Source organism: Erpetoichthys calabaricus, chromosome 13 (assembly GCF_900747795.2).
Source record: "Erpetoichthys calabaricus chromosome 13, fErpCal1.3, whole genome shotgun sequence".
In the NCBI taxonomy this organism is placed as follows: domain Eukaryota; kingdom Metazoa; phylum Chordata; class Cladistia; order Polypteriformes; family Polypteridae; genus Erpetoichthys; species Erpetoichthys calabaricus.
In genome coordinates, this window is record NC_041406.2 from 74,204,929 (window position 1) to 74,221,146 (window position 16,218).

The 16,218-nt window shown below is 35.2% G+C and overlaps 1 protein-coding gene across 1 annotated transcript in view; it reads right to left on the bottom strand.

Annotated features, from left to right (window-relative positions):
• abcb4 (ATP-binding cassette, sub-family B (MDR/TAP), member 4) overlaps positions 1–16,218 on the bottom strand; it is an 87,377-nt gene that overhangs the window by 57,023 nt on the left and 14,136 nt on the right. Inside the window, exons 9-11 of the mRNA XM_028817130.2 lie at positions 10,974–11,145; positions 9,894–10,007; positions 7,567–7,677 (exon numbers count right to left, since the gene is read on the bottom strand). Coding sequence (XP_028672963.1) covers positions 7,567–7,677; positions 9,894–10,007; positions 10,974–11,145 — 397 coding nt within the window. The remainder of the gene's footprint in view (positions 1–7,566; positions 7,678–9,893; positions 10,008–10,973; positions 11,146–16,218) is intronic.

Sequence of the window (16,218 nt, forward strand, 5' to 3'; positions counted from 1 at the left end):
CAAACACACAAACACAGTCTCTCGGATCCCAACTCTCCTTTATATATATAGATAAATAGCAAAATACCCGCGCTTCGCAGCGGAGAAGTAGTGTGTTAAAGAGGTTATGAAAAAGAAAAGGAAACATTTTAAAAATAACGTAATATGATTGTCAATGTAATTGTGTTGTCATTGTTATGAGTGTTGCTGTGTTTTATATATATAATATACACACACACACATATAAACATATATATACATATACATATATACATATATATACATATCTACATATACATACGTATATACACATCCACATAAACATATATATACATATACAAATTTACATATCTACATATATATATATATATATATATATATATATATATAGACATACATATATACATACATACATTCACATATATATATATATATATACTGTATATATATATATACTGTATATATATATATATATATATATATATACTGTATATATACTGTATGTATACATATCTACTTATTGGCTCCTGTATTTAGGATACGGCAGGTTGGATAATGGACGGATGGACATTTGTATGCATAGCCCCATTTGCCCGTTTTCGTTTTTTTTCTTTCTTCAGTAATATTTCAGCAAACCCGGAGCTTGTCAGTTCAAATCGTGGTACTGACACCACTGTGTGACCCTGAGGAAGTCACTTCACCTGCCTGTGCTGCAAAAAACAAAAGTAATGTAACAAATTGTACCTCAGATGTTGTAAGTTGGTGGAATAAAGGCATAAGTAAAATAGATAAATATGTATTATACACATAGGAACTATTCATTTATTTTCAGTTAAGTCATCTGCAGCAAACTTTTATAAATGAGGGTTTCTGATTTTTAGATAGTGCAAACTGTTTCTTCTTCATTGACGTTTTCTCTTGGAGAGCTTTTATCATTTCATTGAAAATGAAAGCAGCAGCTGCCAAAATATGTAGCTTTCTTATTAATTTTTCAACATTGTGTAAAATAAATGTATAAAGTAACATAAAAGGTTTAAATACTGGTTATCCTTTTACAGTAAAATATTACTAAAGAGATACAAAAAAAGTAAAATGGATATGTTCTCTTTCTTTAAGGAGATTAAATATTACTGAAGAAAGAAAAAAAAAATTAAACAGCCAAATGGGGCTATGCATATGAACTTTAAAGGTTTAAATAAAACAGAAATATATATTTTATTTTTACTTGCTTAACTTGTGGAGGGTGTATCCTGTAGCAAAGCCCTAACTTTTTTCGTGAAAGCCCGTTTCAGTCAATAAGTCTTATGTGTGTGTTTATGTATGTGTGTATATATATGTAGATATGTGTATATGTAGATATGTATATATATGTATATGTATATAAATGTTTATGTGTGTGTGTATATTTATATATATAAAAGACAGCAACACTTATAACAATGACAACACAATTACATTGACAATCATGTTACGTTATTTTTAAAATGTTTCCTTTTTTTTCATAACCTCTTTAACACACTACTTCTCCGCTGCGAAGCGCCGGTATTTTGCTAGTATATATATATATACATACATATACACACATACATGCAGTTTCAATAACATAGAAATCAATATAAACATTAACATCATTATCATATGAAAATATGAAGTAATATATAAGAAGCACATTTCATATAAATATAAATTATTAAACAGTAAAATCTTCTTCTGTAATTTGCTACCGTGGCAATTTGTGTGTCTGTCCAGGATTTTAAATCACCTGTAGCTCGCAAACCGTTTCACCTATTGACTTGAAATCTGGTACACATATAGTACGTCACGTCTACTATCCGCTTTATGGGTGATGATTGTATTACTCTTTTTATCTTTATTTTATTTTATTGTAGAATCAACTCCTATCTGCGCACACCAGGGCGGCCGTGGGCGGATGCGTATGGTGTATTCACTCCATGTTATCGTGCATTGCGCTGTCACTGGTATTTTGATAAAAGAATTTGAACAACATATAAGAAGCGTATAAATTATTAAACAGTAAAACATTAACATTTAAGAAGTAAAGTTACATTAAGTACTACTGCAGTGCCTTCGGGTATACCTCATTTTTTGTTTGCCCATTACATGCTTAAATGTATACATTTTTTGGTGTACCTACCCGAGAACACGCGACATATAACCGAGCGTGGGAGAAGCATGGATTTTACACACGCGTTGAGTTCATCTGCTGGTCTCCCTCGTGGAATAACTGGTAATGTTTGACTAAAATCTACAGCGAGTAAAACGACATTACCTCCTATTTTTTTTTTACGATCTCTGAGATCTTGCTTTTTTCGGTTCAAGGCTTCATAAGCTCTTTTATGTTGTATGGTGTACTTATCCCAAACCATCATCTTTGAATGTTGCAAGACTTTCGCCTTGTATGTAGATCGGGGTAATTACATTCATTGCATTCTTAGTCTGAATCACAATCTGATTGTATGGGTGGTTACCTGGCACTGTAGGGTTGCCACCCGTCCTTTAAAATACGGAATCGTGCCGCATTTGAGAATGAAATTGCGCGTCCCGTTTTGAATCAATACGGGATGGGATTTGTCCCGTATTTTTTTTATCATTTTTTTTTTAAAGCAGCATCTCATGCAAATCATCCCACACGCATTTTATGAAGATGCCTCCTTTCCTACTTTTGATTGGGTAATACTTGATGTCATCGTTAGTTTGATTGGTGTTTTTAACTGTCCAGTGAGGTGGGCGGGTCTTTTAAGTAGAGTCTGCAAACTGTTGGCACTGAGATGTAGCACCCGCTGCAGTATGCGTCCCTTATTTTATTGTATTAAAAGTGGTAACCCTACCTGGCAGGTAACACTTAAGTTTGGTCATGAAGTCGTCTAAAATCCGCCACGTGCCCTCTTGTAATTGCGAGAAGCAGATATATATAGCCAAATTCTCGCGGTTCGTTCCGGCGAAGTACTGCTTTTAATTTTTTAATAAGAAAAGAAAACCTTTTTAAACAGATCGAAAATATACCAATAACAATTTGTTAAGGATCTGTTTTTTTCTGAACCTCGCTTTTCACAGCTGTCGCGCTACGGCGTGTGTTTCGTTTATTTGACAGAATGTAGATCGTGGTAATTACATTCATGGCATTCGTTTTCTGAATCACAATCTGACTGTATGGGTGGTTACCTGCCAGGTAACGCTTGTGGTTGGTCAGGAAGTCACCTTACATCCGCCACGTGCCCTCTTTCTGTTTCCAGAAGCTGATCATAGAATGGTTTTAATAGTTTACTTTCAAATAATGCAAAGAGTAGGCGACACGTGTTTCTCCCTAATTCTGGGCTCATCAGGCATACACACTCACTGCATCCCCTCTCGTGAATCGAATCTCTATCGTCAGCGCCAGAGTTGAAGCCCCTAACGTTGCGGTCAGCAAGTCGGCTAACATCCACCATGTGCCGTCTTTCAGTTGCGAGAAGCAGATCATAAAATGGTTGAAACTGTTGCCCCTAACGTTGCGCCATGGCGTGTGGTTCGTTTATACCTCGTGTTTTCTCATTAAACTTTTATCTCGCGAATATGTTATTGCAATCCGCAGCGGGAGCGTTTCTATAAACTTAATTCAAACTTACGTTTTACACCGTGCTTTGTTTCCCTTATGAACATGCTTGTATGCTTCACTCGCTCCCTTCTCAATTGTTTAATGAATTTTTTGCTCTTCGCTGTTTGCGGGTCTTCCTTCATTTCCCCCTACTTCGTTCTTTTATCTCGCGAATACCGGTATGTTATTGCAATCCTTAACAGGAGCGTTTCAATAAACTGATTGAAAATAGTTTTGCATTTACCTTTTTAGTAAAAGGCGAGCTTTTAAGCCTGAGAAATCACCCCGTAAATGCACACGTTTAATTGCACATGTGTTAATATGTATGGTTACACAGTATTAAAAGACAGTGAACAACGTCAGTTACCTTTGTTCACGCGTTTGATAAAAGGCGAGCTTTTAAGCCTGAGAAATCACCCCGTAAATGCACACCTTTAATTGCACGTGTTAATATGTATGCTTACACAGTATTAAAAGACAGTCAAAAATTAACGTCATTTACCTTCGTTCCCACGTTTGACTCGTGCTGTAAATCTCTTCCTTGTTTTTAGTTCACGTGATTACGTAGGAGGCGTGATGACGCGATACGTGACTCCGCCTCCTCCATTACAGTATATGGACAAAAAATATGTTCCAGTTATGATCATTACGCGTAGAATTTCGAAATGAAACTTGCCTAACTTTTGTAAGTAAGCTGTAAGGAATGAGCCTGCCAAATTTCAGCCTTCCACCTACACGGGAAGTTCGAGAATTAGTGATGAGTGAGTCAGTCAGTCAGTCAGTCAATCAGTCAGTCAGTCAGTCAGTCAGTGAGTCAGTGAGGGCTTTGCCTTTTATTAATATGTATAGATTACACCATAAAAGAATGTTTCTGAAAATGGCAGCAGTTCACAATAATGTAGACATAAAAACTATACTGTTATTAGATATGCAAAGATATTTCAATTGGCAAAATACAAGGAGGCATACAGATAGAGTCCATGTGTCCTGTGTTATTCCTCATCTGTTTTATCGGACACTAAAGAGTGTCATATTTAGTGTCATATTAGTTCACCTTTAGTATAATAGTTTCAGAAATATCTTCTTTAGTTTTTGAATTGCTACTGCAATTACATTAGGTGTAAATACTATAAATGTATAAAGACTTAAATAAATACATAAATCTAGATTAAACCTTTTATTGTGTGCTTTCATTTTACAGGTAGGTACAGTAGTGACTGCTGCTTTCAAGAATGTATGCAAGGAGACCAGAGACATTTTCATGGTGACTAATGAGGAATTTTCTAGTGAAATTAAAAATAAATATACATTAAAATTTGACTGGTAATTCACCTGCAAAAACAAACAAACAAACAAAGAAATAAATAAAATGTAATTATCAAATTTACATACTATTTCACCAAACAAAGTTCCTGTTTTTAAAATTTTAGTACCTTACCAATGACCCAAACTACCTGTTAAACTGGAAGGGCATAGCTCAACAATCTTAGATGGACTTAGTTAATAAGACTGGGTATGTGATAAAAAAACAAAAATGTTATTCGAGCAATGGCTCATTAAATAAAAAATGTATGTTTTGATGGAAACACAACTGAGTTATAGGAGCAGGTTTAAAGTGAGCAAATGATCAAGATACATTATCGAGGGAAGGTGGTTCTCCTCAGCCGTGACTACCTTCGACAACCTTAGTTGTGATGAACCATGGCAGAGCAAACCGATTTCTTTTCTTCTGATCAACTACTGCACAGTATAGTTGCGCCTGGTTCTCCACGCTGGCCTTCAACATTCATTCCGTTCTCACCAGTTGCAACAACAACAACCTAGACCGGGATTATTTTGGACTATGGATGTAAACAGTGTTTATAATTTATGATATAGGAAAAGTTTTAATCAAGCAACACCCCCATAAGCTTTTTGTTAATGTCTAGCTCATTTCATGTTTAAAGGATAAAGATGTTTCATTTGAAGACAAGATTTCATTATCTTGCAAAGACAGAAAAACAATTAAAACAATCTGCAATATAAAGTGTTTGGAATAAAAGATAACAAATATTGAAATAATCAATATATGGACATCTGGCAGGGCATAGTGATTTGCACTAATTTAAATGGATACACTTTCTTGGTGTAAAATGGCTTTCTTGTATGTGTCAAATAAATAACTTCCTGTTTTTAATCACACTCCAGTTAGAACTAGGCAGCCAGGAGTAGTCATCCGCATCTTTAGGCATCTTTAACAGCTTCTTATACAACACTGGACAACACATTTTTTCAAATGTTTTGCTTCCTCATTCTGATAAACAGCTTCAAGGTGAATCCAAAGATAATTTCAGATTGACTTAGTAAGAAAGGAATTTAGAGTAAAATGAAATGAACTTTTATGGAAGTTAGCGTGATGTACAGTAGTACGTATAATAGTACGCGTAATGATGGTGACACACTCATTAGTTCAACTGGTTTTCGATTGTACTCTGATCCTTCTCTTTTCAGTCTCCATCAATATTCAGACAGCATTGATGGACTCCACTTGCCCTGACACCAGTTTTCCATTGTTGGGATTTCCTGGTGAAACCTTTCACCATGTTTGTCACTAACTATGCAAAGATTAGTAAGGAAGAAGTCCGAAATCCAAGAGTGAATGGAGAAAACTTTGTATGCTTGTAGCATGTTTGCAAACAACTAAGCATTATTTGATGATCTGTAGTTACCAAAAAAATTCTCAACATCTTTGAATGCCTTCCTTGTGATTATTTTTGTCATCACTCCGATTTTTATATGAAGTGTAGGCAAATACATATATGTTAGGTTGACAAGTGGTTTATATGCCACACTTTTCTACTTTTCCCTGGAACCAAATGCTTATGGAGCGGCCATTTCTTTTAAAAGTAATGAGACTCTTTATCATGGCTGTCCTCTTTTCAAATGAAACAACAGTATTTGGTATTTCTGCACAACATTCTTTGTAGCACTGTCACTTCTTTTAGATCCCCACCAGTGTTCCAGTTGTACTTATAATATATGAGATAATATATATGAGACTCTCCTGGACTAGAAAGTGAAGGTCCTGGCCTGCATTATGGTTAAACCTTTTTTGCCATGTTTGTGACACCAGTGCTCAACACCTTTAAAACATGAAAGGAAATCACAAAAATAAGTGATTGCAAAAAAAATGGTACATGGTAGGAACATTTAAAGGTGAATTTGTCGTGGTGTGGAGGGCACTTCCTTATGAAATCCAACAAACTGTTGCCAAAAGCCCCAGAAGAAGAAGGACCTGTCTGTCTTTGGCTTGTAAAAAGGTGAAGGGCAGACAATGAATCTTTATAAAATAAAAAGATTTATTTTATACAAAAATGCTTTTCCAGCACAAAAGCTCAGACAAGCACAAAAAAGCACAGAAGGACTTGCCTTTCTAAAAACAGGCAATCCAGTGACAAACAGGTCCCAAAACAAAAATCTGAGGGAAAAGCTAAAAAGAGAGCAAAGAGGCCAGTAAATCAAGAATAATAATAATAACAAGCATAAGACTCACCATCACCAGTGCATACAAGCAAATAATTAAGAGAAGCAACAGTATTAATATGACCAAAACAACAAAAAAAATGATCAAAAATATATAAAAAAGAAATTTAAACCCAACCCAGGGGAGAGACCTTGGATGAAATATAACAGAATTATTTGATCATCAGGCCAAAATCCATAAGAATTTTTTTTCTCAAAAGTGTTAAGGAAGCCCACTCACTAGCATTATATGTAAACCCGTCAATACCCATTAAATGGATTTTTTGTTTTCTACATATTGAGGAAAATTATTTAATTCAATTACAATGGCATTTTACAATTATGCAGCTTTCATACCCCTAGCTCTAATCATTTATTTCTTCAAATATTATTAATCATAGAATAGTAACCTAAATTAAAACAATAATTGGCTGCTCTAAATGAAACAGAATGATTCAGCAAGAAGCTTATCTAATAATAATTTCACTTACTTTAACATCCGGACGAGATGGATAAGTAAAGTGTACATTGCGGAATTCAATATTCCCCTTGATGCGATTGGGCTTGTAGCCACTGTCTGAATAGCTATCAATTTTAGGTACCTGTTAATGAATAAAAAATATAAAATGACGTTGTAACAGCTATTTTATTACACTTTAACAATTTATTTTTAGCATTTCTTATTCTGGTCAGCTTCGTTGTTTCAGTGGTTAGCCCTCCTTGCTTACAGCTCCAGAAACTTGGGTTTAAAATCCAGCCTGGACAGTGTATACACTCTTATCGAGTTTGCATATTCTCCTCATGTTTTTTGGGGTTTTTTACCCCTTCCCAAAACATTCAGGTTATGCTTTTTTTCCAACTTTGACTTTTTCCATTGTGGATGCTTGTGTGTGTGCCTTGCACACTTTCCTGCGTTAGTTCCGTCCTTGCAGCCATTATTATTGAGATAAGCACTATCCTCCCGCTATTGTAAAAGGAACAAATCAAGTTAAGATATGGATAAACAGATGTATACAAAACATTGCTAATATAATCAGTTATTTCATTTTTTGATTCTACATTATGCACAGCTTGAAGTCAGTCGATTACATGGCACACTCAAACAGAGAACACTTCAGCCACGAAACAAACCAGTGCCACGTGCTGTGAGGAGGCAGCGCTAATCAATCTCACAGTCAAGTCAGGTCAGGTTAGGGAGTATGCACTGGTACACAGCGCATTGCCGCACCCACCACACGACGAAACAACTCGGGATCCCGGTTGGCAACCCCCCAGGCAGACACGTGGTCCAGTCCCACCCTTCAGCAATGACAATCCATCTGCCGCAGCCAGGTGTTATGTGGGCTACCCCTTGGCCTGGTCCAGTCATTCGGGTCCTCAGCAATGAGGAACCTGAGAGCCAGATCACCCTCGGGGAATCGCATCACATGGCCGTAGTGCCATTAACTGATACTTCTTCACAATGCAAATAATGTGCCTCATTCGGGACTCCATGAGCAACTGCTTGTTCGACACAAAATCAAACCAGCAGTACCCAAAGATTCTCCGAAGAGACACAATACCGAGGAAGTACAGTCTTCATCTCAGGATAGCGTCGATGTCTCACAACCATATAGCTAAACAGGAAGTCTCAGGACTGTAAAGACTTGGACTTTTGTACTTTTGCAAAGATATCCGGAGCACCACACACCCCTTTCCAGCGACCTCATGACCCTCCATGCTCTCTCATAGGTAGAGTCACTAGAGACCTGAATGTAGCTACCGAGATAAGATAAACTTCTGAACAAGATCAACATTCTCTCCTCAGACAGACACACTGCTGATGGCTGTGCCTAAGAGGTCATTAAAGGCCTGGATCTTGGTGTAACAACAGGCAATAAACATGCACATATCTTTTGCAGCATTGGATCATGGGGAAACTGACCCTGTTGTTGTACACACAGTTGCAGAGCAGGAACTAATCAATCTCTCATTTCAGTGAAGTGTATCCCTGGTAGCTTTATTTATTTTTAGTCCTAGATGGCAGAGATTTAGGCATAATCACTTGAAATTGAAGCCATAAGACAAGCTGCAGACAATCTGATCGGGCAGACTATTGTAATAAGCGAATACACAGAAACTGTAGTTAAGAAAGCTAGACCATGAAAATGAAACTCTAAACAAAGAAACGTGCTTTATTTATTCTTCAAAGAGCATTCTTCGTATTTTTTAAGTAATACTCAGGGCAAATAATTTATGCAACTCCTTGGACTTTGATAATGTGCTGTTTATATTTTTGGCAAGAGACATACACAACCTCACTGAAAATGGACCGCGCAACTTATTACTTGTACAAAAACATGTAGACACCCTTAAAATAGGCACTGAACTACAAAACTCTTGAACATTGGAGAAAAAAATAACACTTCATCTAAGGCATACAAAGAGAGCACATCATCTAAACAAAACAAGAGTCTCTGAATTATCAGGGCAAGTAATTGTCTGTGGCTAAAGGTTTGGGCTCTATAATTGTGTCCAGGTGGATCTTTTAGGACAAAATGTCCAAAATCTGCATGGCTCAATGATTGTCAGCACGACAACACCCAGATATTAAACCAATGTCGCAGACTGACAGCTTGCAAGCAAGTGACCAACCAAGCAAGCAGGTTGTGGTGGCTGGTCCCTTTTTATTATCATATTCAAATATTACTTACAAAATATAATTTATTTACTAAAATTAGTCCAATTAACAATACAGAATATTTACCAGTGTGTGTTTATTAAAGTTTATTGCTCCAGCTTTATTAATTTAATATGAAATAAATAATATTAAACTTACATTCGCTATAATACCATAAATTATATGGGCTGCTCCTCTTGCACTTGCAAAGGCTTGAATATTCGGTGATGTTTGGCCTACTGCAAAAGCTCCAATAATGACAGAAAATATTATCTGGAATAGATAATGCAGAATGTTTCCTTACCTTTTTTCACCACTCAATTAATCAGTCTCTCTAATAATCAACATTGAACTTTATAAAGATTGTATTAAGAAAGCAAAAATGACAACTGAAAATCTGCAGTCAGTGTTTCTTAAGTGGTTGTTGTCTCAAGTTCAGAATATTTTAGAATTTAAAATAAAATTTGGAGAACAAATTCTGAGAAGGTCTGTTTTCACCTTTTACCTTCTTCATTTTTATCTTTATGGTGTGCCAGGCCTGACAAGTGTAGTTTATTTCACTATTTATTTATCAGCATTGTGATCTTTACAGTTTTACGATAGCTCAGGTACGGTAAAGTGTATGTCTGTAAATATTAAACCAGGTTCATTCTTTGTGTCTGACATTATTATAAAACAGGTCACATTCTCTTCATATCTGCATGAGTGTTTCTCTTAGTACTCTGGTTTTTCTTCCAAAATGTTCAGAGTGTGAGCGTGAGTGTAACTGTGTGTGTAAGTAGGTACTGTTATGAACGGGCATTCAGGCAGGGTTGTTTTCTGTCTTCTGCCCCATGCTATCAGAGGATAGGCTCCAGCGTGAACTGTTTAAGAATGACTGGCAGACTACAAAATGTTCATATACTGGTAGATATAAACAACAACTAATGATCAAGATGGCACTGTGATCTGAAGTCCTAGTTACTTTTAATACACCTATGCTTAGCTTATATAAACACATTTTAGAAGGGTACTATTGTCTAATATCTAAGTAAAGACTTGTTATTTGATGCCACAAGCAAAAGAGACAGGTAAAGACAGAAAGAAAGAAAGAAAGAAAGAAAGAAAGAAAGAAAGAAAGAAAGAAAGAAAGAAAGAAAGAAAGAAAGAAAGAAAGAAAGAAAGAAAGAAAGAAAGAAAGAAAGAAAGAAACTGTTCACCACCATTATTTTCATATACCCATTATTCCTTATTTCTTACCGTGAGGACTTGTCCAATTGAATATTCTCCTTCTACAATGAGTTTGCTTCCATACCAGAAAGCAAGTGAGTAAGAACCATAAATGATGAGGAAAACAAACCCAAGTAAGAGGTTCGTACTAATTGCTTTTCTAATTCCCATTGTTTTGGCCTGCTCCAAATTTTTGTGATATCTGCCAGAACAAAAAACACATTGATCAAGTTAAATTAGAAATCTTTATCTGAAGGTTTGCATGCCAGCTACAGAAGCTTACAAAGAATTGTTAGACACGTTTCATTATGTTCACTTTAAAAGTGCCGTTAGTTTTGTAGTAGTTTTAAAGTCTTAATTTGTAGTATAATGAAGAATTTATTTAATCTCCATTGTTACCTATACTTGTCATTGACACAAAATAGTAAATTACACTGTGAAGGAGGAAGCACTGAGAATTTGATAACAAATGCATTAACCTGATTTAAATATTTGACTTTACAAAACTGTACAATATTATATGTTCATTATATTTAATTATAATGTTATTAGACATTAATACAGTAAGTGTTGGATGTCACTTGTTCCCTGCAGTAGACTAAAGGGAAGAAAATGTTCATAGTACCCTTTTAATAGTCAACAACAATGGAGCACAACAAGGAACAGACCTGGTTCCCTATTCTCTTCATGTCACATGTAGAAATTATCAAATGATTCTGTACTTGTGGGGTGTATTGATAAGGGGGATGAGAATGAGTATAGCAGCACCAATACGTCTGCATAATTCCTCACTGTGACTGGAACTGCCAACAAGTCTTTTCATTTTCTTCCTTTTCAGTCATTCTGGTGTGTGTTCAAACCATTGCATGTACACGTATGTATGTGTGAATATGTATATATATTTATTTTTCTATGTTTATTTATTTATATTATATTATATTATATTATATTATATTATATTATATTATATTATATGATATTATATTATATTATATATGTGTGCATTTATTTATTTAATTAAAAAGCTTCTGTAAAAAGCCAAATTTCCCCATGGGGCCAAATACATTTTTTATTTGTCTATCTAATCAATCAAAAGGGGGCTTGATATTTGTACAATCTTGTAAAATCCCTTTATTTACAGTTTTCTTATTTTTAACAATATCTGCATTTATATGTCATTTTTATATATATCTGCATTTATATGTCAAATTTATTTATGCACTCATGACTCAGGCGCCGCCGAGAGTGGCAGCCTTTTCAGCAGCTCTGTGTATGACTTTATTTTTCTACTTTTTTATTTTTCTACTTTTATTCTTCTCTTTTTTATTGATCACTCTTATCACTTTATTTTATGAGGATTTGTTCCCTGGAAACACTTACTTTTACTTGTGAATTTCCCATTGGGATTAATAAAGTATCTATCTATCTATCTATCTATCTATCTATCTATCTATCTATCTATCTATCTATCTATCTATCTATCTATCTATCTATCTATCTATCTATCTATCTATCTATCTATCTATCTATCTATCTATCTATCTATCTTTATTTACTATTGCACATTACTACTAGCTGTATGCCCTGAAGAAGACAAGCATACACTGCAAAATAGTTATTCATTATATGGTAATAAACTAAATTCATTTTTTCAGTCGATTTAGCTCTTAGAAGACATATATTTTGATGATAAAAAACATGAAGTTCTTTTTTACACACAAGGTGATGGGAGTTGGGGACAGACTGCACAGCTATCTTACTGAAGCTGATATGCTGCTGGCATCTTTAGCACTGATTTTAGCAGTTAAAGAGTCATTTCAGATTTTAGCTAATCTAATGAGTTAATCAAGCACATTTTCCTGTTTTGTTTAGTTTTATTTAATTATATTCAAGTGTAATCTGTGCTTATGCTCTACACCAGCTCTACATACACTGTACACACAGACTTTTTATTTATTTTCTGAATTCTCTTTTTCCATTACAGAGTCAAGTCTAACGTGGAGCCTACGCCTGAAGATTTGGGCACAGGGCAGAATGCAGCTCTGGATGGGATGCGAGTTTACAGCAGGTCACACTCACACAGCCACCATCACTCACTCATAGCAGGCCCATGTAATACCACTAATTACCTAATATTCACGTTTTTGGGATATACAGACTAGACTACACTGATAAAACATAATAAAAAATTAGAGAACATGCAGTTGCACAAAAGATCAGAAGGTACTCAAGACTATGTGTTTGAAAGTATGAAGCAGAAGCACCAACTAATGCACCCCTGAGTCATCCAACTAATGAACAAATATAATCTTTCTGTTTTATGTAGTGCCTTTCCTAAGGCATTTTACTGGAACAGAATAAAATAACTCTCTATACATTACAGCTGCTTGAGCACTGCAAGGCTAAGTTAATCAGTGTAATGTGGTGTCATTTGTTGGAAATGAATTGGTAACTATGTGATATTCAATCTAAACCCTTAAACACCTGAACACATTGGATGGATGACATATGTATATCGACGAGAAAAAATGTTTTTTATATTAACTAGCCAAACATGCCTGCCTGGTATTTTAAAACTTTACTTGCAATTTAACTATACACTCATTTGATTAGTTAAAAAAAGGACTAGAGTTATAGCTAGTCAATTTTTCTGTATATTACAACCACAATTTCAAATGTTTTGCACCTTTTCATAAAATAACATGTTGATGTTGGTAGGTCACCAGGTTCTGTTCATGTTTCTCATCAGTTATGTGCTTGACCTTAGAGCCAAAAATTTTAAGTCTGGATGGTTTATAACACCTCACTTTTACTCAGAGGATTTAATAATTCAGTTATTCTCCACAACTTTTATCTTCTGAGGTTAATTGAGAAAATTCATATTTTTGAAGATATGAATTTTTCTATGCAGCACTTTCAAAACCAGAACTTCTGCTGACTCATTTTTATTTTTTATCAATGGTAATTTCTCCAGTGTTAACTGTATTCTTTAGATATATCCCGTGAGGAGATAGGACAACCTACCTAGTAAATGATACAGCATAAAAAGACAAATGAAATGAATTTAGAGATATCTTGAAATGAATCTGTAGTCAACCTTTTCAGATATCTGAAATTTAAGATATCGTATATACTCGCAGATAAGTTCTCCGGCAGATAAGTCGGGAGTTGATTTTACAGTATAATTTCCGGTATTTTATAATGTCGTCGTATAAGTTGAATGTGGAAAACTCATGCTATTGGTCCAAGAGATTACAATATGCTAACACCCACTTGAGAGAGTAACCACGGAGCACTCTGCCTTTTTTCTTTGTGGGTGCGGCAATGCGCTGTATCAGTGCATGCTCCTGACGTCTCTCTCTCTCCTTCTCTCTCTCTCTCTCTCCCTATTATGCCTACGTGACCACACAGTAATACCGAACTATTCTGAAGCAACATTTGCACTGATTTGTGTTTTTTGTATTTCACACCCTCATACACTTTTATCGTAAGAGCATCCCTTATGTGCGAGGGAGCGTTCGATGAGAAGAAAATATGAAGCTGGTTTTAAATTAAATGTCATTGAAGTAGCGAAAGAAATTGGTAACTGCTGCAACAAAATTTGATGCACGTGAGAAACTGATGTGAGATTGGAGGAGCAAAGAAGATTAAAAAAAAATGTAAGTGTCGCATTTTTAAACGGGCGTATAAGTCGGGGTCTGATTTTATGATCGATTTTTCAGGTTTCAAGACTCGACTTATATGTGAATATATACGGTATGTCTAAATCACTTCCTTTAAAATTTCCCACACTTTTAATGGGACTTACTGTCCATTATGAGATATCTTGTAATGTATTTGAGTTATTATTCGTTGTATTTCAGATATCATAAAAAATCATACACAGAAATCTTTAATGAATACATTTTAAGTTTTCTTAAATGGAGCAGAATCCCAGTCAATATATGAGGAAGTGAATATGAGATAATCTGAAAAATTAGATACATTCACACAATGTAAAACAATGTGAAAAAACTTGAAATGTATTTTATGAAATCTTCTGTAGCTTTTGAGATATCTCAAAATACTGTATGCAATTATTTTAAGATAACTTGAAATGCACATCTAGAAATTATGACAAGCCAAATGAACATTTAGAGATATTTCAAAATGTATTTTAAGAACTTGGGAATATATTTTATTATATATTGAAATACATTTCCAGATATTTGTAAATGGTAATTTGTTTTATAATATTACAGTAAACAGAAAAAAAAGAAAACAAGAACAGAATCACATTAATATAATTAAAAAATACTAAGAGAAGATCTGTGCCCAGTGCTGCCAGGACAGGTTTCAGCGTCACCACAACCCTAAACTGGATTAAGTAGGGCCGTGTAAGTTATGTTAAAAGGGGACCTCATTGTTCAGAATCATTCCAGTTTAATTATTTTCTGACCGTAATACAAATTTGAACCTCATGTTTGGCTAACTGGCCCCTTTATCTCTAAACTGCCTCAAAGTAAATGTCCATGTGTTTTGGAATACGAAAAATTGATTGCAGGCCCTAAAAGGGGGGGGGGGGTGGGTGCAGCCGTTACATTGCTCCAGGGTCTATGAAGCTCAAGGGGGTCCATGAAGCCCAACGTGTCCCATAATTTTTATTATAATTTGAACATTTATTTATGTAATTTATTTAATTTTTATTGTATTTTTTTAAAATTTTGCAAGTCTGTTCAGTTTCAAAATTAAAAAGGCACGTGGGTCACAGGGTACTTAGCAGCGGTCAACAGTTTACGACGTAAGAGACATTCATTAAGGCCTCCCTGGGAGAGAAGTCACTTGGTTTACAAAGGTATTCCAGTGGGAAGTGACGAGGAGGTGGAAGAAAAAAGTCATCATCCGGCAAACAAATACGTCACGTGGTCGCCACGTTCTTAGACACCACGAATTCAGGAAAGCGGACTAAGTGAACTGTTGTGAACAGTCGAGAAATTAAACAAGTGCTGAAGGAGCATAATACAAAGAAACATCACGAAACCTGAAACATGTCGTTATCTCGAGAAGGAGACGTCCTTACAAACTAAGACAAAGAATGGTGCGAGAATTTTCGTGTACAAGATTGCGAAGCGTTGAGTGAGCGCATAGCAATTGGAGGCTGTGACAATGATAAAATACTTTAGAGTGACATAACATGGTGCATTCAAGATTCAAAAACTTGTGAAAGTGACTATCAATGAGTGTTCTCATGTGTTCATTCCTAGCTTCAAACTTATTGCTCAGATTACTCCTCCTT